At 36.1% G+C, this 24,514-nt stretch overlaps 1 protein-coding gene across 1 annotated transcript in view; it reads left to right on the top strand.

Moving 5' to 3' along the window:
* The window catches only part of LOC133515367 (vesicular glutamate transporter 1), a 53,245-nt gene that overhangs the window by 1,885 nt on the left and 26,846 nt on the right, over window positions 1–24,514 (top strand). Inside the window, 1 exon segment of the mRNA XM_061847895.1 lies at window positions 1,208–1,315. Within this exon segment, the coding sequence (XP_061703879.1) occupies window positions 1,248–1,315 (68 nt within the window). The 5' untranslated portion in view covers window positions 1,208–1,247.

Below are 24,514 nucleotides of genomic sequence, written 5' to 3'. Positions count from 1 at the left end.
AAATTCCTTTAGCTGTTACTTTGACATTTGAATGATGATGATGAAACACCGTGGGATTAAGTGTGATTGTAAAGAATGAATTATTTATTGTTATGTTAATAATGATGAAATTGATAATTCAATGTATATATATATACCGTATTTTTTGACATTTAGATTTTATTCTAGAAAGTTTCTAGACTAGTACTTATTTTTATACAATTTTGATGTTTGACGATCATTTTGTGAAATTCTTATTATTAAGTTTACCATATCTATAATAATTCAATGTTTTTTTTAGAACAATAATAACTGCATCAATAAATTGCTCTGATATTTAGATTAAGATGATATTTGTAAAATTTGACGATTTAAAAGTGCTTGTTGCTAGGCCTATTTGAATAAAGAATATTTTGACTTTGACTTTGTGTTACTTAGAAAAAGGCAAAACTTATTTGAGATAATGCGGGTAGTCAGCTGCAAAAATATGTATCGAGAGAATCGTCTCATAAATATCGTACTACGCTCTTATTACACTGGAATAAGATGCTATGGGACATATTATTGAGTAAGATGTGTACACCCATATTTTTACACTTGGCGTACCTATATCTAGTTTAATGCTAGTTCTATTAACTATGTGTAACTATATGTTTCGATTATATAGGTCGAACACTTATTTAGGTTATAATTAGTTTTTCCTGCACCAGCATTTTTAGAAGCAGGAAAAGCTAATTATATTAATTAATTATTATAATTAGCCATTATTGCTACTGAAAAATCTTAATTGGTCAATCAGACCATTACTTGGAAAACACCTGTATTAGCATATAGTCGAGTTTATAAATATGTATACATTTTTTCACCTAATTGTAATGGATTAAAGTGAAAAAATTTATACATATAGTCTGTCAAGCAAAGTATGTCAGTAGCAATGTACAGCAAAGTGAAGTAGGTCAACACTCAAAAAGCACTATTGCGTTGGTATTGCGCTAAGAAAAGCAGCAATGTACATAGAACCAAAACATGTACTTAATTATCATAACCTCAAATTTTACAAATATTTACGTACAACGAGCGTGATTGTATTTCATGCACAAGCCTTTATTGATCAAAATAATAATTCATTACATATAAAATTTTACATTAATTCATATGTCATTTATATCGAAACATAAGATATTGTATTTTTTTTGTGTGATTGTGACAATGGTGTTTCTGTCCTCAGGTGTTAGGTGCACTTTGATGTGGGACATCGGGCGTCCACCATGCAGGGGCTGCAGGCCGCGAAAGAGAAGGCCTCAGGCCTCTTCGCCAACAAACCCCTTCTGTTCAAGTAAGTGCTTTATCTTTCTCGCCCATTCATCGCTGAGGATCACTACTAAAAAATACAAAATAAAACAAAGAGTAATTGCTAAAATTGTGAAGTGCAGAATACAGTTGATAGTGTGGAGGTTAAAAAAAGCGTGATTTATTAAAAGTATGTGCTAACGTTTTTGAGACTTGAGTAGATACATAGATTGGAGATCTTTCGTAGTTAAGCAAACATGTCCCGAATCCCGTCGACTTGTGGAACTCGATATCAGACGGGATGAGCTGAAGGCCCGCCCACCAGCGGCTATTACGTACAATTACGTGAATGATGTGCTTTCTTGCCCGTCGTGTGCACGGGTCTTCGCAAATAAAATCGGCTACGCGAGCCACTTGCGAGCACACGAACGTGTTCAACGGAGCTGAAACAGTCGCCATGGTCGAAACCGGCCGGGAGAGTATATTATTACATATATTATATTATAGATACATAGATAGAATACTCTTTATTGGCAAACCTCAATAAAAAGATACAAACAAAAGAAAATTAACAATTGATTGAGTAGGTACTGCTAATTGCCATCGGTGTTGGTGCTTTAGAAAAAGCCCCCGAATACTAGCCGAGATCGGTGGCTACTGCATTATGGTTTGGCAACAGAGGAAGTAATTCTTTTTATACCTCGCAACACTTTTCTGCACAATTTCTTATCAAGTATGTGTCAACTTTGCATTTACATGGTGGCAAACAGCTTACGTACAGGATGGCAGGAGGCAGAGTGCGATGGATGGTTGGTTTTTGCAACAATCGTGTGAACGTAACATAATATTATGTATACTCGTAATTGCCTGCTTAACGCTCAGCGATGCCCTCAGTTACACTTGACGTTTTATTGTACAGTTGAGTTCATAAATATATTTAAAAAAAAAAACGGGTTGCACTCCGGGAGTGCCGGCAGAAGTGAAAACGTGAATATTAACGTTGTGAATTTTTGATATTTTGGAGAAATTGAGTAGCAGTTTTATAATAAGAGATAAAGCTCTATTATACCTACGTAAATAAATTTGAGTGTGGAAGATATTTTGAAATGCGAATTTTAGTGTTAAGTAATATATAACGTATACAGAGTAATTCATGAGAAGTGAGCAGGACTACGGCCTACACAATCAGTAAATGTTAATGAATCGTTCACCATCATATTAAGTAAAACAATCACGCTTCTTTTCTGTTATTTAACTTTTTGGTAAGGAAAAATTTGAGTATCTACAATCATGGAAACCCAACAACACAAAGATAGGTACAATACAACACAATTAACAAAGATTAAACCTCTTTAATCGTTATGAAAGCACTTTGATTATGAAAAAAATAAAATGTCACACTTGAATGAGATACGATTTTTCAAAAGTAACCAGGCTTCGATGACATTCAATTTGCACGTCACCATGATATCACATGTCCGTCTTACGAATTTTCAATCTGACGGTCACGTGACACCTGACGCCCTGACGCGAGTTTAGCATTTTTTCCCCATCACAAAAAATGCACAGCGCCGCTAAAGAAGTTTTCACTTCAAAAAATATCTTGTTCCAATTCCAATGGATTAAGGTTAAGAAATGTATACATATTTAATACTGTTTTCTGTCTCTACTGAGTGCGTTCTTAAGCCATAAGCACCGACACTGCTCGGTGCAGCTGTTCACCAACCGACTGCTTTACAGTGTCAGACCATCCCTTACTACTTAATAGCAACACACGTAACTATTGAAGACCTTATCTTGTTGCAAGAAGGTTCACATATGGTCAATAAATTTTGTCAACGATAGTACATGGTATATGCTGGGAAAACGTTCTATTAAAACGATTGTTAAAACGGTCCAAAATAATCGGCTTTCTTACATCATTATCTTTCATATATCACTACCAGCTGTAGAGAGACGATACCCAAATCTGATGTTTGAATCGGTAGTGTTTTCTTTACATTGTATTCCTTGCTCAGATTTGTAATATTAAGCTGATTCTCTTTACTTAAGTATGATAGTCTATGTCTTCAATGTATATGCCTTTATATCTTAGATTTTTTTCTCTGGGTTGTTAAAAATTATCTATAGATTGCTTGTGACGTCGATCTGAGAGCAAAATGACTATATGAAAAAAATGATTGTGCTTACGATGGACCACACTGAAGTTTTTAATCAATATTACTTGACCTAACTTACACATTGCGATGGATATCATCAAATTTAACTATGTTTAGAGTTCTTATTATTCCTCGCGTTGTCTCGGCATTTATGCTACGGTTCACGGGAGTCTGAGGTCCGCTTAGCAACCAATCCCTAGATATGGCGTGGGCTCTAGTTTTTACGAAACTTCGACCTTTGATCCCAGAGGGTAAACTAGGCCTTATTGGGATAAATCTGGTTTCCTCACGATGTTTTCCTTCACCGAAAAGCAACTGGTAAATGTCAAAATGATATTTAAAACATAAGTTCCGAAAAACTCACTGTCACGAGTTGGGGTTTGAACCGAAAGACCTCCGGATTGAAAGTCGCACGTTCTTACCGCTAGGCCACCAGCGCTTTTTAGAGTTGAAATACCGGAATGAATTTGATAACCAATTAGCCTAGTAACTATAGTCGTTGACCAGTAATGGTATCAATAGTAGGATACTAGTCCCAGTGACCTAGTGGTCCTGTGTTCAAACCCTTTAAACCATTAGTACACACACGCTGTTAGTCTCGCGCTATATCAATCTTTCAACCAGGCCGTTTTATCCTACTCTCATGAAAAAAGGATGAAGTTTAAATTAAACGATTAAATAGTTTGTATTCATCTCTACAATAATACAAAGGTCATCCTTTAAATAGTAATAATAACCATAATAACGTACTTACATAAAAAGCAACCTTTGACTTTATTTTCATCGTCTACAATGTTGATGATAAAATTAACTAGGCTCCTCATATGAACCTTGGTAATGCCGACTTAGTCGTTTTATGTTAATGGTAAGGTTTCGGCTATTACATGTATTACCTGGAAAATATTGCCGAGCTTTCTTATCTGAAACATATAAGATTGGTCAGGTTGAAAAAACAACATCCAAACAATTACAAAAAATACATTAGGTAATTAAATTAAAACTTATTTATCCTCAATTCATCGCTGCAAAAACAATACAAAAGTCGTCGTTTCGTTTTTTAATTTCAAATAAGTAATCGCTCAAAATAATGGAGTTTTTCCGCTTGAAACAAAGGCAATAACATTTCGAAGCAGAATGTTTTGTTTGTGCGCGATCGGGAGAAGCAATCTGACGGGAGCGGCCATCGCCGATAATATTGACAGCGGATAATGCGCTGCACTGGAAATAAAACGTGGGGGCTGATTTACGATATTTCGCAATATTTTTCCACAACTTGTGATAAATATTGCAAACTTAGCTGATATATTAAGACATTAATTTTACTTTTTTCTTACTTTAACTTTCAATGTTAGTTGGACTGTAATACTGGTACTGTTATAGTTCGACCCTTGAACCAATTATTTTTCTGGCAACTATCAGCTTCCAGTAGGTCTAGTTAGGTACCTTGATTTGTATTGGTTTTTCTTCCCAACCATTTTTTATGAAATTGAAATTTAATGAAATGGAACTAAGGGCGAAACATTGTGGTAAAAATCAGTTAACTTGTCACAACAATCACATTTTTGGGAGAATTTTGTAAACATTATTTTTGAATTGTGATCTGATTTAAAGATGTTTATGAATAATCAGCTAAAATGCTGAGTAAGTAAGTATAAACGGACTCATTTAAGCGGCAGATGGAGATGTATGTGCCTATGGATGTTTGCATAATGTATTTCCTCTTGTGGCTCAGTGGCGCCCTCAATAAATTTCTTGTCGGTCTGTAATATACTCAATCTAATCAGTGATCAATATCTATTTAGATTGGAAACTTAACTTTATTGAGAAGCAAGAAGATGTTTGAAAATCAAAAGCAAAATCGAATTTTGCTACTCTTTTTAAGCAGCAAAGTAACCTTGTCCGAGCTGCTGAGGTGAAAAATATAATCTTAATGACTCACCAAATGGTCTCAGTCTGTAACGAAAGGCAACAGATAAGACACAGCTTTCTAAACCCTTGTCATCAACCTGGTAATATTAACTAACTAGTCTACTCATTTCTAGTCTAACTCTAAATACTCCTCGATAAAAATAATAATCTTAATGACACCAGTCTAGTTCGCAATCGATAAATAAGGCGATTATTCCGTAACGAACGGCAACCCCCGGCACAGTCGAGTGCTCCGCGCTGATAACAAACAGACATCATCCGGCTTTGCGTCGCCATGCGCACCGCGCCGACTTGCGACTGCCAGAGATTTGTCGGCAAATCGCCTGAACGACTGCGGTTATCGTGCGTGGGCGGATTGAGATATTTTGGTGGTTTTGATGATTGCACTTTTACGTTTTTTTTGTATCTGTAAATGTTGCCGTACGATGAACAAGTTATTATAATTATTAAAAAATAAAGTTTAAATTTTTAAACCGCCTGACCATCTGAGTTGGTCTGCAACACTCGCATTTTTGACGTGTTACGTTTTTGTTGGGATACTATATATACTATTCTCTAACCAGTATGTTTTCTAAGTGCAATGTAATTATTAGAGTGAAGTCATAGCCTCGTGCAATTTATCCGCTTCCATGAAAATTTGAAACGCCACATGAATAATTTGATTTTAATATAGTCTTAATAAAAAATGCGGTGTCTCCAATTGTACTTGCTTTTATTAACAACATTACGAAACCCCTAAAAATCTGAAACACAATATGAGAATTATTTTGGTGCACATTTACTGCAGAACAAGATAAACTATATTTTCCTGATTCGCTTGACTGCCCTCATCTGACACGAGTAAGCCAACACAATGTGGATTTTGATTCAATAATCCAGAAACATTTTCTGACAAAGGATCTAGTGAAATGGATAAGATAACATAACGATAATAGCGAGAAAGTGTTATTGGTACGATACTGTAGCCATTGTCGTCCTTGGTTTGGTTTATTCATATATTAATAACAATCAAAAAGTTAACTGATAAAACAATTGGGTACTTGACACATGTTGAATATTATAACAAAATTTAGTTAAATGGATAGAAAATGAGCCATCCATTATAAAAAAAGTGGAATTTCGAAAATTATATTGAGGTTATAAAAAATACGAGGCTCGGCAAATCTCAAAAAAAAAAATTTTTTTTGTCTTTCAAAAATAGAAAAGAAAATGGTACCATTCAATTCCATACATTTTATTGAAAAATAAATTGTATGACAACTATACACATAAACTCAATATTTCAGGGTCAAAATGGCAATTTCCTTGATCTTCCATACATTTAGGACAGACTTATATGATGTGACGTCACATCACCTTATCATTTTTTTAGAGGCGTTTCAATCGTCGAGTGCGAGCGTCAGACTTTAACTCTCATTTCTGATCTTTGTGTTGCTTAAATACCATGAGTCCTTTATAGACATTTGATTCTCAGGAAAATCAAGATCGTTTGACATTATTTATAAAAAACAGTCAAGTAGCCAATTGCCTACATTTTGAGAAAAAGAATACTGGAAACATCTGTGTAATTTGAATAATTTTGAAAAAGAAGTATTTAAAAAAAAGTAAGGTAAGGTTATTCTAATTATTATAAAAGAAAATGTTTATAATTATATTTAAAAAAAAATGTAGTTAGTTTGGTTCAAATTGTCAGCACTACAGTCCATCAATGTTGTCCCTACGGTCTTAAGCTCATAAATTGGCAGGCGAGGAAGGGTAGCTCTCATTATTTAGTCCGTTTAAATCACTAAGTCCTTAAAAGACATTAGCGGGCTTTGTGCCGTTATCAGCGAACACAAAAGAGATTTGCTACGTGGGGGAGGGCCCGACAATTATTACTCATATTTTGCTGTCTACCGTCGTTGCGCATTTGATGGTTATTAACGTACCTATTAAAATTGTTGTAGGGTGATTTGTCGACACAATACATAATTTGCAGTGAATTTCCGTTCATACAATACTCGTACAACACAATATTCATGATAAGGTGTTCTTTTGCATCGAATGATAGTTCCACCAAGTGTATTTTGGTTGGACTTAATCGAAAAAATAATCGGCGAAATATATGTGTACCTTATTTTTAACTTAATTAATTTGCTAAACTTCCAAAAAATTACTACGAGTACAAACATTTTGTGTAACAGCTACTCCATATACTTAAAAATGATCTGTCATAGGGACCACAGTCATTCGACGCGAGAGATTATATCGTTAGTTATACCCGTTACTCTATAAAAAAGTGCTTGAAATATGTTTTATGAAAATTGAATACTGTACGTACCTAAGCGAAATGGATGAGATGATAAACAAAAAGTGCTAAAAACCGCCTGCACCCCACACGGGCCATTCTTCTCCCGCCACCTACGCTACCATTCAAAACGCCGTATCTCCACACTGGTCCCTTATTAATTTGCCCTTTTGTTTTTACCATGCATATACATCCCGATAGTGCTAAATAGCACACAGCACTCACACTAATTGTTTCCGCCATTTGAATATTGCCAGCGACAATTTGCCGATGGGTCCGGCCCGCGGCGGAACCCTGAATTAATTGCTCAGGCATTTTGTTTTATTCCACTTCAACAAAGCGGATATTGAAATAAAACATCGGCATTAGCTGAGGACGGATTAGAATTTAATACGGAGATTTGAGAGCTTGTAATTTTCCTGTTTAATTGTTTGTTTAAAGTACCTATTTATGTATCTAGAGTGGAATTATAGGAGTGTTCAACAGAGATTAATAAGTTAGTGTTTCATTTTTATCTTTATTGTAATTTTCGTCTAGGCTCCTAAGGCCCACGGATTAGCTCATAGCACTAATTACCTACTTCAATGTTATTCAAACCATTTTGATTTGGAATTCAGCCAAATATACATGTTATTTACTAACACACCTTTCTTACAATAGAAATAAAGATGTGTTCCGATATATTTATCCACTTTGCCCTCCCTATTATTTGATACTGACTGTAACTGTACAGTATTGCGATTATTTGCAATTCATCACTGGATGAATATCCGGGAAGGATGCTCATTTAGTTTTATTCACATTTTTTTATTCTTGATACAATTTGCCTGATCAAGAATTCTCTCTAGAAATATGTCATAAAAGATGTTGATTGTATCATCCGGGAAAATATGATGAATGAATACACTTACATTATATTTAATATCCGTCACTTTTCCTTGTAAGGCACTACGAATATCCCTTATTTGTTAGCAATAGATATCTCAGTCGCGATATATTTTCCAGAAGTGAAGAAAACCTTGCAATAAAATTTGATCACGGTAATTCAAATATCTATGTCTATTTTTGGACACGTCTATACCCCGTGGGCCCATTTAATCCGACAGATTTTAACCACGCATTCCTGAGATCATATAAAGCAAAAACTGTTATACGACTTTTGATCAAATACGGCAAAAAAAATTGTGTGTGTGTGTGTGTTTTCTGGACACGACACAATATTTCTTTTTACATCTTAGCGAAAAAAAAGCATTGCAACGAATAAGTACAGTTTTTTTTTATTTAAAGAAAAAAAAAATGCATTTTTCCTTTAAAACTTTAATGTCTGTCAGTAGGTGTGTCTAAACCAAGTCACATAGTTGCAGCGTAGTAGCCAAAAACGCGTATTACACTGAGTTATTACAGAAACAAATTTTCACAAGAATTGTCATTATCTCTAAAACGAGACCGATTTCAGAAAACTTTGTATTACATTATAGTCTAAGTGCGGTCAAGAATACACCAAAATCAGTTAGGTTTTTTTTTATGCGTTTAAAGTTTTAGGTCCAGTCCCCGCGAAGTTTACGGGCGGCTGGATCCGTAAGGTCTGTGGTATGTTTTACATCTCTAATGAAGTATGTGACACTGGGATCATGTTGTGTTGTTATGAAAGGTGATGGTAATGAATGTTAAGATGTGGAGATGGGTGGTGTAGATGAGATGTATTTTATGCATCTTTGAACTTTTTTAGACTGTTGTTGTTGTTGTTGTTGTTGTTGTTGTTGTTGTTGTTGTGATGGATAGTTTGCAAAATGAGGTTAATGTACTTTATTCGCTAATGAGAGATCTTGGAGAATGTAAGGTTGAATTTGTCAGGTTATATGGGCTCACGGTGTAGAATTTAATTATCCATAACCCCTGCTTAAACATGTTATGAAGGCGTTCTGTGTGTGGTGTGTCACAGTGTGGATAGACAGAGACGCCTAAAGGCGCCTGTCTATACATATTCCCGGCTTGGGGTGTCGCGTTACGCGGTAATTGGCCGGTCATTTTTGATATGTTTGCCAGAATGAAAATTCACGATAAAACCATACCATATATATCGATCACGCACCATATTCCTTGGAGCTATATTGTTCATTCTAAACTGAACTGTCATCCTATATATGAGAGGAACAGCGAGCGCCCTCTTGACAATGATCATATATTTCTGGTCGGGCTTTAAATACCGTCAGATTTTCCGCTTGAAGCCCGTCTTCATCTTATACCTTTAAAAGAGCAATTCTTGTATATATATATATATATGTATATATATTTCTGTGATCTCGGAAACGGCTCTAACGATTTCGCTGAAATTTGGTATATGGGGTTTTTTGGGGGTATACAATCTATCTAGATTAGTCTTATGTTTGGGAAAACGCGTGTTTTCCAGTTTTCATGCGTTTTTCTTTCGACGCAGAATATGGTCGCTAATTTCGTGTTGCCGGCCACTGTCCGTCTGGTCCAGCGGGTTAAGACGCGGACTGCTAAACGAGTGTTACGGGTTCGAATCTCGCCCGGTGACTAACTTTTGTTTTTTTTTATATGTTCAAGTTTATATATAATTTTTTTAATTTTTATTGTTTTAGACAAGTTTAATTTAGTAAAAAAATGTAGTTAAGATTATCACCTATAGACCACCATATTACAATAAATAGTTATAACCGAGCAAAGCTCGGTCGCCCAGGTACTTTTCTTCTATACAGCGTATTTATAATTATCCATATCCCTCGGCTGTTTAAACAAGTTACAAAGGAGTCTGTCAATACGTATTCACAGTTCGTGGGGTGTCGCGTTACGCGCAAATTGGCCAGTTACCGCCGGCGGGATGAAATTTTAATGAAGCTAAGCTGTGGTCTCATTGTGGGCTTGGACGTCCAATTAGTTGTGATGTGACGACGGCTCCTAATGCTGCCGTTTGGCATATGAGGGGAATCAATGGATACAGATTTGAGTTTTGCTTTGAATATTTAATATTGATAGCTTTGAAACAGTTTGAAATATAATTTGTTAAGTTAGGGTAATGTCTCGACAGCGCCTTTTAGGGAGTCAATTTTTTTTTAACCGGCGTTGCCTAATATTGGAGCGGATAGGTGTTTTACGGGAAAATAATTGTATTATGTTTAAAAACCTAATTCATACATACTGATTTCTACTGGAATCTAATTATTTGTAGGTTAATTTTCACAAGCTGAATTTAGTATTACCTAATTGTTCTGTACCGGTGTCTTTTTATTTGTAACTAAACCATGCAAGTGAAATTTGGCACACTTTTTTTCTGAGTGAGCGGAATAAAGTAGGTAACACCATCAAGCTGAACTGGTCTTGTCTTGAGGCCTATAGGTAGTGACTACGCAAGCTTATTCATATTTCTATTTCGAAATTTCAAAAAGTATTCAAGGATAGCAGATGATTGTGAAACGAAGTACTTTCGTCGAGAAAAGCTATCAGAAAAGTTAATTTTTGATTAAAACTTGCTTTTTGTTTATCTAACGAAAGCAAGAGATTTTTTGTCAATCTCAATCTTTCTTATAGTCATTGTTATCCTCAGCGACTATTGTCAACAAATATTCTACAATATCGAAATTCATTGCATTGTTGTTGGAAAGCAGCGAGTGACCGCAATCCGTCATCCCCTGAGATCGATAGTATCACGTAAATATAAAACGCGAAATAGATTCGCGAGCAAGTCCAAGGAGAATTAAATTTCTAATTATTTACTGTTATTTCTGAAAATGTTTATTATAAATGTCACATTACATTTAAAATAGTCTTGTTGTTCTTGTAAAATTCGAACAATGTACAATATAATATAAGATCATTGTAAACAATACATGCGTACATCGTAGCCAATTCATTGAAACGGTTTACTGACCAGTCAAATCAGTGAGTTACTCTTTTCGTATTTAATCTTAAAAAACGTTACCTAATATTTATATCAAAACTTATAGTGCGCCGTCACAAACGATCCACTTTCTTTATAAAGTGTTTTTTTTTTTAATAATTGAAAGCGGAAAGACGTATTTCTTCAGCATAGTTTCTTACTTTTTTCTTGACTATTGTATTTTGTTTTATATCTAAAATAAGCCCATTGCAGCATTGTTGTTTGCAAGCTAGTGGGACGATCCGTCATCCCCCGAGATCGATAGTCGCCGCGGAGTCTGGCCGACCGGCCGGCGGGACGGCGCGACGCCGTACGGCGCGGCGCCAGGGGGCCGGCTTCCGAATCTGTGCAAACAGTCATCTTTATTAGCAGTAGTTTTGTGCGGTCGCGATCTTGAGCAGGAGCATGCAGAGTGTAACTTGCGACTGCTCTTTAATGCGTCAAAAAAATTGATTCATGATATTTCATGGCTTGGCAGAATTTTTTTAAAGAATCAAACTAAAACACGGCTTTTTGGCAGTCTCAAAAAAAAGAAGCGTTTGTAAGCGATAATGTTGGATTACTTGGAATGCTACAACAGGGCTCTTTGTAATAATCTAAACTGATGAAATCATGCAATTTAAATGGATGTTTTCTATCATCCATAATATGTACTCGTATAGGGTGGTGATGAACACATAAATAAATGCCCTTACAAAAGAATTTCACATATTACTTACCTAGCATATTAAAGGCAATTTAGGTTTCCTTTACTCCATTGCGAAACCAAACGAACAAACGACATTCTAGCCCAGTCCTTAGTGACCCTGCCAACGAAGAAGGAGGTTCCGGGTTCGAATCCCAGAGAAGGTCGTTTGATCATTTGGTTACGCAGTCGAGTAAAGGAAACCTACTAGGTGAGTAATACGTGAAATTCCTTTGCAAGACTGTATCTTAAGTCAATGTTTAAATATGTCAAAACAAGAAGCAACGTTTTCCATGCTTAGCTAGGAATTGGTTTACTGAGCGTTTCGCATATTCTATACATTCCAACGCCAGGGGTGCTCTCGAATCTTTACAATCAGTTAATAATTGATTGTATAGACTCGAGAACATCATGTTATAATATTAAGGAAAACAGCGATCTGAAGCAGCAGTTTCATGCTCAGAAAAGATGTCACTGTTTTTTTCAACAACAGTCGCCAGTATAGAGCCGCCGAATTCCCCTTTTCATACAATTGAAGTTACGCTCTCATTTTATAACGAAAATAACATGAAACTTGGCCTGAAGATTTAACGAAGTAACATATCTACATCTATGCCTGAAATTAGTTTCAATTGCTAGAAATTGTAATGTAAAGAAAATAGACCGAGTAAGAGATTTACATAAAAGAATATAATGGTGGCTCTCTACTGGCGACTCTTAACGTGACTTTACTAACGTTTTGGTAACAGGACAACATAACGTCACGTTAATATGTTTCTGGTCAGTTAAAATATGTAAGATTTACCTTAGTAGCTCAGGATAAGGCTAGCCGTTGAATTGCAATATCTGCAAGTATTTTCTAAAAATGTTGAAAAGTTCTTCAATTTCAGGATTTTTTTACAGGAATCAAAGGAAACTTTCATTTTGGAAATGATAATTTTGATTCCCATATTAAAATATGAGAAGCATCCGAAATTTTACCGCGTGGAAGTTTCGTAACTTTGCATGGAAAGATTCTGACGGCACATACTACAGTACCTAACTTAGTTTCAAGATAGCCGTTAAAAACCGTGCACCCTCTATTAAAAAAATCACGTGTTTAATAGAGACCCGATACATAAATTTCAAATTTTTGATGAAAACTTGACCAGTAGCCACCATTAGACTGCTCATTATGACCTTTAAACATGCATTCGACCACTGACTTTAATCTTTTTCATAGATTAAAATCTACCCTTGCCGGGCACCTCATTAAGTACACTAAATTGTCGATGAGGATCCTCGGAGACACGGATTTAATTTGCGGAACGGGGCGGGTAATCCCACTTCAAAGGACACGTCACATATAGCCAACATTGTATTCAAATCGTAGCAATGGCGAAATTAATTATTTTTGACGTCACAGTGGAAGCCATCTTTAATTAAGTACGTAGAATTTTGATCGGGAAGCCGTTTGTGAGGCTTTGATGGAATTTTTTGCTTTGCCTTTTGCAGAGCTGTGGGATTCGTGGCTCGCGTAGGTTGGTTTGCAGAACTTAATTAGGGTTTTTAAAAACTTAAATATATATAGTAATTTCTCAATAATTTATGAAATATTATTAGGTATTTATCATCACTTCTTATTAGCCGACCGTCTCTAGGATTCAACATGAATGATGCGTAATTAAAACAAAAACTATTACTTTGCTAATCCGCGATAAGATAACGTGCTATACTTACTTGCGTATACGCAAGGGTTAGCACTGGTATCAACCTTCTCGTAACGTTATCTTTTCGCGGATTAGCAAAGAAATATTTTTTGTTTTAATTAGTGTGGATTTCCGCAAAGTAACGACTGATTCTATTCATTATTTGAATGATGCGTATTTCAATGTTGAAATTTTCATACTAATTCATCCGTTTTTACTCCTCTTGAGTATAAACACAGTACCCTCCAGTACCATCGGTCCACTTTCCCAATCTGTCTAATTTACCAAACGGTCTACTTTCCCGATCTGCCTAATTGCTTTTCTCAATCCGTCTAATTATCTATCAGTCCACTTTCCCGATCCTATGAAAAGTTAATAATTTGCTCTAATTTTAGGGTTTTAATGATGATCGACACAAGCTACTTATATAATTTCAGAATCATTAAAATATCTCGTAAACATGTTTCCCATTGTTTCAAAATGGTTCACCGTTTCCCAACACAAGGACGCCCACGCGAAGCGCTCACGAGACGACGCGGCGCCCACTTACGGTCCTGCGCTTTCACGAAACATTATGTTACATTATACAGAGTACTTGGTTCTAAAGGCTCTGTGCGCAGATGTATAACTAAACCGTGTCATTCACGATGACGTGTTTCTTGACTCGTATTATCATGTTAGATTTGACAAATCTGCGCGTCATCATGGACACGAATTATACATTATTATACATTGAAAATATAGCGTTCAAAAATATGGAAGTGGGTAAAAAGACGTCCGAGTGACCATCACTTCCCAGTACATGCCATCTTTAAACCTAAGTCATTGTTAATAGAAGTGATAGCGGGGTGTTGGCATTCTAATGTCGAGCACTAGACTGTTTAATTTAGTTGGGTCACATTTCCGTTTCCCAGAGTTAAGGATACTCCTATCCTAATGGCTCGGTTCCAAGGATATTTGAGTATTGAGTATTAAGTATACACAGTATACAGTGCGTATTGCATCATGTTGTTATTGACAAGGGTTTTCACGGAGTTACCTCGCAAAAGAGTTTTATGCGAAGTAGTGAAAAATTGATACCTACTTTGCTTACACTGCTTTTCTTTTACTTAAGAGGGGGTTAATGCAAACATGTCTTTACTATTTTATTTCAATTGTATGTCGATACCATGCATACCACAGCAATATAATTTGAACATTTTAAAATATGTAGCTAGTACCATCATCAGGTGGGTTGCGGTCAAATGCTTACCTTTCTCCAATAAAAAAAAAATATAGCCGAGGGATTTGACTGGAAAAATTATTAAGAGAAGTTATACTTTCAGCCTTATTGCGGTAAAACGTTAAAATCCGCGTGATCGCCAAATCTTCCTTCGCAAGTTTCGGGCGGCGCGACATATCTTTTGTTCCTTTCTAATTTTCTGGCTTTACGCCCTATCTTATGAATTCAAGTTTGGAGGTGTTTACAAAGCACAAACGTTCCCTAGTGTGCTTTTATAAAGAACCGTGTTATAAAACGCAGAGTACTGTACTTCAGATGCGCGAGTGGTCACTCTACTTTGGATGGACTGTGATAATCGAGACATGTCAGCATTTGAAATCGACCACCATGCCTGGGAAACTTTAGCTGAGGACCGTGATGGATGGCGCAAGCGTGTTGTGGAGGGGAGAAAGCTATGCGACCAAGCCTGGTTTACTACGTTAGATAGCAGAAGGTGTCGCAGAAAGCAAATCGGGACTGGAACCTCAGGTGGCATGAGCTTTCTCTGCTAAAAATGTGGGAGGTCGTGCCGCTCACGCATCGGCCTCCACAGTCACCAAACCCGTTGTCTAAACAGCAATGCTTAAATCTTCTGCAATAGACGCAAAGGCCTGTGATGAATATCGAAGAGAGATAGAGACACAAAGTGTTTCATTTTCGTAGCGATAGCCATTGTTACCTTGGCTAGCCCGGCTGTTTAGACATTGACCCCGATTCTTATATAAAAATTGATGTGACCTATAAGATCGCTCACGCTGATTGGTGAATGCGAAATTAAGTGAAGGTTGTGCGTGAAATTAAGTGAAAATCGTGTGTGAAATTAAGTGAAAATCGTGTGTGAAATTAAGTGAAAGTCGTGCGTGAAATTAAGTGAAAGTCGTGTGTGAGAAGCGCGCCAATCACCAAGACAATCGTCAAGGTCATGTCAAAACCAATTTAATATATATTACAAATTGTTAAATTAGAATCGACCTCATTGTCCATGACAATTACCTACAACTGTTATTCAAAATAAAAAAAATATGCAAAAAATATTTACTTCAAAATCATAATTTGTTAATGTAAGTGAACTCGTTTCCTCCATGAATGTTTGGATATTTCGTTTCCTTAATGAATGTTGGAAACATGAAAAATATCTGTCTTGATTTCCATATCTTGCTACCAGACCTAAGTGTTTAATTTTTTTGATAAATCCTACCCTTTCTCCAGCAGCAGGCAGCAGGGTCCAGTAAATAATTATACGAAATTATCACTACAACTGTTATGATTACTAAAAAAATTACTTATAATATTAAAACATGACGCACCACAGTCTGCCATACTCTGCGTTTAATAAATCCGTCACATCGGCGGTATTGCGCGCGTCGCCATCTCCACTAATGTGCGTCGTGTGCAAATATTTGACTTGGCAAGACTTATTGATCAGCGAGATCACTCGCTGTCGGGTCTCGAGGGCCTGTTTAGCTGTAAGCCAGCAATCTCGCACTTTTAAACGTCGTGCAAGCGTCATAGAATAGTCAATAGTTACGTAATCGGGGAATTTAACCTGTTTTATTTGTGTCTACGATCCTGACCCTCAAAACAAATATTATTTATTTTCAAATATTGAAGATGTAGAACATAGTAAACTATTATAGTTATTAATTTGTAATTTTAATGAACATATTTGTGAAGTATATTGCTATTAATCAAATTTGCATAATTATTATTTCACTGATTGTAATTTTGATGTGTAATGTATGTGTACATTACGATACAAGTGCGAAAAGTAGGAAATTCGCAACGAGTATTAAAACACGACCGAAGGGAGTGTTTTAAACCGACACGAACCCCAAACACAATTAGGTTGCCTACTTTACCATAACCTATTCGCATATGTATTGTACAACGTTTTAAAGTACAGTTGTTACGCAATGTGCTAATTATTGTACTAGTGCGGTAAAATAGCGCCATATGTACGGTAAAAATGTTTCCGGATAACAGAACAAAAAGACTAAAAGACATATGACATGACTATTTTCGTTTTCTATAGATTATCATCTTGGCTAGGCCCCCTGCCCCTGGTTCAATCTTCGATTCGCCAGTGATCTGTAAGCGATTGGAATCAAAACCCCAGTAGTTCCTCGTAAGTCCGCGTGCATGCGGTGTCGCACTCCCTCTGTTTGTTGTCTGTCTTCACAGCTATTTGCACCTCGTGAGCAATGTAGTGGAAGGCACGATTTGGGGATTTCGTATCAAATAAACTGCTTACATATCACTTAAACTACAAAGAACCACTATAAAAAACTAGGATGAATTTTCAATGAACTGAAAATGTAGCAATAAAGTGTTTGATTTACAGCGATAAGAGCGCCATTTGCTACCTTTGTTTAAACACTGTAAATCTGTTTTTGAATTAATTATCTTTGTGGCGCAAGACATAATATTTACATACATAGTATTTTTTCACATTGCTTTTATCTTAAACGAAGTATTTATTTTAATAAAATAATCACTATAATTAGTGTACCTACGCTACATGCTCTAAACTGCTTAAATCGTAAAAGGTTATATCTTTGCTCTTTCGTTGATGAAATGTGTCTGCGTACACGAGAATGATTACCCTCCTCTTTTTATGGAATTCTTAACAGTGCTGTATCTGCAGTGAAGCTAATAGAGGCTTTCTATGCGCGTTCTTGTTTAAGATATCACTGATCACATTCTCATCTTCATAAGACAAACGAAAGTGATACTGCAACCAAGTGGGAAGTACCCGCGCGAGGCGTCCCCAAACTCGATTGAATTTCCGGTCCGTAACGACGTTGGAGAAGCGCCACCGGAAATACAGTTAATGCATGTCAATTGTTGTGCCCTTAACGCTGTTAGCTCCTGACGGTCATATTTTGCAAGAATAAGCTTGATGCTTTTCCCTCAGATGTGACTAATATTTTTCACGTTTTTCATACAATTTAAACGCAAAATTGTATACTGAGAAGACAGCTGCCACAGCTGGTACCCAAGTTTTCTGAAAAATATTATAAGCAAAGAGCGAGGTTTGTTCAGAAATGCTTTTTACCTTAGAACTTAGTAAATAAATTATTCGGCGGTGTTTATTCAAATTTCAGTATTGAAATTTCTTTACATAATGAGATGTAATGCAAAATGGCCAGTTTACTTTACTCAAATATCTGTTTAGAGGTGGATTGTTTTCATTTAAATATATATAAGTACATTATTATACATTTAACAACATATCAGTGAAGAAACAAATAAACAGCATTTGGGTGTCATGACAAAAAGGCTATTATATAATAAAATAAAATAAAAGTACATTATTATTTATGATTTCCTTCGTGCTAATAGGCTGTAGCATAGTTTATAAAAATCTTGCTTAATCTGCGACTAGATTGATGTGTATAATACTGATTTCTCCCCCAACATTGATTAAAGATAACAACAATATATCACTGAGAGCTTCCTCACGTTTTAAAAGACTTTCAAAACAAACAAGCAACTTTTAAAATCCGTCCATTACAAAATGAGCCGTCCGTCTCCGTCAATTACATCAACAACTTTACTTCGCCCCCGAGATCGTATTTAAGATAATGGGAGTAATCACGACGGTGATTTATCACACGGTATCTCGCCTTCACTGTCCATTAGGCAATCTGGTAGTGCAACCCTTTGTCGCGGCTGTGACCCAGTGCGAGCAACGGGTGCGAATGTGCGGCGACATCAACGTACGATGTGTTGACAATTCGGGATAAGCGTTTGTGTAACGAGAGACGAATAAATGAATTAAAGCAGTTGCGTTTCTTATTAATTCATTCTGATGATGCTGACAGGCACAGCAAGTCTCAATCATTTTGGATTGCATTTTTTTCTGCTTACTTATTATACACATATTGTCGTGACATGTCGTCTTATATTTATCTAACGTTATCTTTTACGACGTCTAATTATATTTGTAGAAATCATTATAACTAGTAGATATCGGATAGTTACTCTAGTGTTTCATAGTAGTTAGCTTTGTGCATAACAACTCTGTTCTAAGGACAGTAAGGAACTTTTTAACGATGCCAAGACTTGATTACATTCCGTCTTACGCTGCACGTGTATCGAATACTTAGAACCGCCTTTGTAACTTGGATGCAAAGGCCTTTGCACCGCGCTGGCTTCTCTTTGAGCTGCGTGGAATGGAACTCGATTGTAAGCAACAAACTTATTTGTTTGCTGATCGACTACGGAGGGCTGGAGCGTGAAACGGAATGGCATTAGGGGACGAGCAATAAAAATATTGCTGTGAAGGGATTGGTTACGTTTTAATGTATCTTTTTATATGGACCATAAAGCGTGGACAGTAAAAAGGTTTAACAAATTAATGGCAAACGCGTGGATTACTAGTAACGGATAATGTATGCTTTGGAAGAATATTCTACGATACTATAGGTTTATACGTATTTGGATAATGTCGTACTAGACTGTTTTGTCTCATTGTCTCAAGTGCGTCGTTCCTGTAAGCAATCGCAATAATGCTATTAGGAATTTTTCAAATTAATTTTGCTAAGTGACTTGATTCATAGATAAGTAAAGTTGACATATTTTTTAATAATCTTGTATACCCTGACTAAATAAATAAATAAATATTATAGGACATTATTACACAAATTGACTGAGTCCCACAGTAAGCTCAATAAGGCTTGTGTTGAGGGTACTTAGACAACGATATATATAATATATAAATATTTATAAATACTTAAATACATAGAAAACACCCATGACTCAGGAACAAATATCCATGCTCATCACACGAATAAATGCCCTTACCAGGATTTGAACCCGGGACCATCGGCTTCGTAGGCAGGGTCACTACCCACTAGGCCAAACTGGTCGTCTACTAAATATTCTTTCACAACGTTTTTTTTTTTTATAATAATAAATTTTAATTCATAAACACTTATACATTGTTAAAAATTACCTAGATGATTTGGTAATTTCGTAGGGCTGAGTGAAATAAATTTAAGTATATTAATGAACATTTTATCTCAATAGAATATGGTAACCTTATTGCGGTCGTTTACATAGTGCACGCCTTTTACTAACTCGCGGTGTTAGAAAGTGACGTATACCTACTGTATCATGTCATGTCATATACGATAAGCGCGACCATAGTACACGTGTACTAACATAGTATGGTCAATACAGATAAGTGTGGCTGCGGGATAAGTGTGACTGGCTTTCACATTGTGGCTGTTTACACAAAGATTAGTGTTACTAGTTCATACATTTGCTACTTGCTTCTTCCATTTACTGCGTAAATAGAACATCGTACGTAATTAATGCGTAATTAGGCCATAATGTGAAGGCCGGCCACACTTACCCCGCAGCCTTACTACCCGTACTGACCTTATGACAAAGCTTTGCAGCGAAGTCTACGGCGTACTTAGCATAAAGTCCTGTGTCGATGACCAACTATTCCAAAGCTCTATTATGTAGCCAGGTCGGTGGAAGTTGAAGCCTTCATTGATATGCATTCTGTAACTGGAAGCTAGAAGTTGGACGCATTCATTCAATTACAGAATACTGTTTTGTACTTTTATATGACAACCAGCTGCTTACAACTTCGTCCATATTACATCAGGTCCATGTATGATGAAAGCGAAGAGTTATAGGTACTCCCATAAATATAAATTCCCCCCACCACCAGTAACACATCTCAAGAGAAGATTTCCGAGAAAATAAGTCTTACATTTTAATGCGAATTAAAAACTATATGTGTAAAAGAATTCAACTGTGCAATAATATGTTAGAGAAAGGTCGCAAAAATATCTGACACGGATGTTATATGTAGAGCTATATTGAGCGTGTCACATATTTTTGGCTGCCTTTGAAGAGTTACATATTATTGCAGGTGACTGTACTAGGATTATTAAATAATAAATTCATTCATAATGTGACTATGCAATTTGGCAGCTCACTGTACTTCTATGATTCTATACTAATATAATATTTGGACCTAAGTACCTTTCATGAGTGATATTCTACCAATTTGGTTACCCCCTTATAAGCTACGAGTAGATGGAATTCAATCTTACAAGTTCGATACTTGCGGGTCCCAATCCCGCCAAAACACTTTACATGGCGTATTGAAACGTTGGCTGGCGTATTTAAATGGATTCCCATTTGTACTGCGAAACATGAAAATAGCGTGGCTCTTAAACTGAGAGGGGGCGGCGTAGAGTTAATAAAATATGTGAAGCGGTAGCACAAAAGGGTGCACTACGAGTTGTGCAAGATTTGTTTTGATCACACATCTTATTTAAATAACTGGTGGTCATAAATTGAAGCGCTAATTTGTTCTCTCTCGTTGTCACTTTTTTGTGTGCAAAAACAAACATTTTAGATGTTTTATCACTGTTAATGGCATAAATGAATGAGAAAGTCGCTAATAAATTAAGTTTAATCAAACAAGTCATATCATATTTATCTCTCTTAGTTGCTTAATGGTTAGCTAACCAAGAGACTACTGAAAGGGATAAGTTCATCTTTGTTCTACTTGTTTTGTGCAATAAAATGATTTACTAAATACTACTGTATCACGGATAGATGCAATACACATTAGTATTTAAAACGAAATTGCCTAATACCGCGTTCTTTAAACTTCCATGTAAATGAATGGCTAAATTGTACAGTCGCCATCAGATATATTGGAGCAGCCAAGGCGCTCACAAATATCTGAGCACGCCTCTATTGTCAAGGTTTAGATATTTTTGAGCACCTTGGCCGCTCTGATATATCTAATGGTGACTGTAAATACAATACTAGTTCTTCCTGATAAACGTAGACAGTTCTTTATCCTCTTAACTCTACAATAGGCGTACTTTCAAAGTATATTGCGTATTCTCATCTACGTATGTGGAGGGTTATTGTTGTTTTTCAAAGCTCGCGGTACAGCGTTCCTAGCTGAAAGGGTCCACAAATCTTTACATCTCACTTACGCTGTTCTAAAAGGAACTATCTACTTTTGAATTTTTAAGCCACTTGGGATGTTTCATGAAACGTGTATCTTGTACGTTCTGTGGTTTGATCATGGTGGGGTTTTATACCGTCCGTTTAAGTGTTTAGGCACCATAAAAATGCAAATTTAAAGACATCGTAAAAACTTGTTAACTTTGCTGGAAATGAGCATTGCGGGGATTCTAAATTAGACTATAATTAAATTATTTCTATGATGACTAAGTAAGTAGGTACATAAGAGTTTAGATATGAATTTTAACGATATTGTTATTACGGTCACATTTGACTGTTTGCTTAGTTAACATTAACAATTATGCTGTCGCTTTGCTTAAGAGGATTTTGAACTGCAGACTACTCTAAATGAAACCAACAATATAAATTTAAAATAGACGCGAGGAATGAGGATAGATCGCAAAATTATTCGAGTATAAGTACTAAAGTGAAAGTCATAAATTCCACTTAATAACCCCAATACTGAACACTTCACGAAGAACTAAGTAGATTATAGTCTAGGCGACTTACGCTTATCTATAAAACCCATTCAACTTAAACAAGAAAACGAAGATATACTCCCATAGATAACATCAAATAGCAGCTACTTAAATAAGCATTAAGAAACATTTTGGCGAGTCCCCGAGATAAGTTTCCTTGATCCCGCCATTGTGACGGTTCAGAAAAGTCCGTGAAAAGCCCCGGCTCATTCCCATTCATGGGGCGATTTGATTTACTTAAGATCTCGGGTAGATACTGTCTATTAAGAGAGTGGCCGAGGACGGTCGTTTATATGGGGAGTAATGTCACGTGTTGACTGTTGGCAGTATATTAAAGGTCCTTTAAAATGCTGGAAAGCACATTTAAGACAATCTAGTTTCTTATTTCACCGTTAATTGGGCCATGGGCTACCAGATTTGTGGTATCAATAATTTACATGGTAATAAAAAATGCCAGTTAATGTTTCAGACTAGCGGATATTCGATAGAAATACTAATTTAAAGTACCAGAAATTAACTTGTAAATCAAGTAGCGATTTTAGTCTCTTCCTAATATAGAATTGACCTTTGTCTAAAACGAGATCTTGACTGAAAAGCTGGTTTGTGAGAAATTCTAAAGGAATAAACCTACACTCACAAACATTGTTCCCCATTTACCAATTCAGTAAAAAATGGTTGAAGCTGCTTTTTAAAATGCTCCTCGATGGACATTTTATATCGCAGTATATAAAGGTAGTGCATTAGTGTAGAAGGGTGGCTAACGCGGTTCCGGGCCAGCGGGCGGACGATTTATAAAAATGAGTTTGCGGTGCAACCACGCCGTGATACGCCATTGGTTACGTCTCACTTCTTTACGCTAGTGCACACTGCTTGGTTACTATGTATCGATAAGTGAGATATTTTTACTAGTATTTTATACATAAATGTACCAATAAGAGTGGGCGATGGTAATTACTGCAATTGCTTACCATCATTTGTCTGCTCGTTTGCCTCCTATATCTATAAAAATGGTTAATATTTACATATCTTACTAGTATTTTATAAAAAAGTACCAAAATGTGAAGCCAAATAACCACGCTCTGATTGGTCACTTTCATTTCTTGATGCTAGTGCACACTGCCTGGTTACTTCATATCGGTAAATGGCATATTTTTACTAGTATTTATTAAAAAAATACACTAAAATGAGTTGAATAGTCATGCTGTGATACCCATTGGTTACGTCTCACTTTTTATGCTAGTGCATACAACTTGGTTGCTTCATATCGATAAATGGCATATTTTTACGAGTATTTTGTATTAAAAAGGTATTAAAATAAGTTGGCGGAATAACCACGCCGTGATATAACCCCATTGGTTACGTCTGACTTGTTTACACTTGCGCACACTGCTTGGTTATGAAGTATGGATAATATGTGTATTTTTAATTTTTTTTACGTGATCTGTCTGGAATCGGTAAAGATTTGATTCTTATACTAGTGCGCATAGTTCGTTACGTTGTGGTTGTGTCCTTACCATTTATTTTTGCCTTAAATGCGAGGACGGCAGAAATGAGTTAGTTGGTGCAATTAGACCGGTTTACTCCACTTTGCTTGATATTATTAACGTATCGACATAACATCGTGTTTTTACTTGAAACCTCATTAAAACAATGAGAGAGCTGAGATCTCTGAGTTTACCTATAACGTGCACTAGACGTTTAACTAATTACAATGCGGATGCTTAAGTAATTAAACTTATTTTTCATTAAATGTGATAATAGTACCTACTAAAATGAGCTTACGGTGCGGTGCTATCACTTACTGTTGTGTCGCGTTTGGCACGTTTCTTATCCAACCTGGAAACTGTA

This window comes from Cydia pomonella, chromosome 2, assembly GCF_033807575.1.
Source record: "Cydia pomonella isolate Wapato2018A chromosome 2, ilCydPomo1, whole genome shotgun sequence".
Lineage (NCBI taxonomy): Eukaryota > Metazoa > Arthropoda > Insecta > Lepidoptera > Tortricidae > Cydia > Cydia pomonella.
The sequence above is the reverse complement of the archived record's forward strand: the minus strand, read 5'-3'. Positions and strand labels throughout refer to the sequence as shown.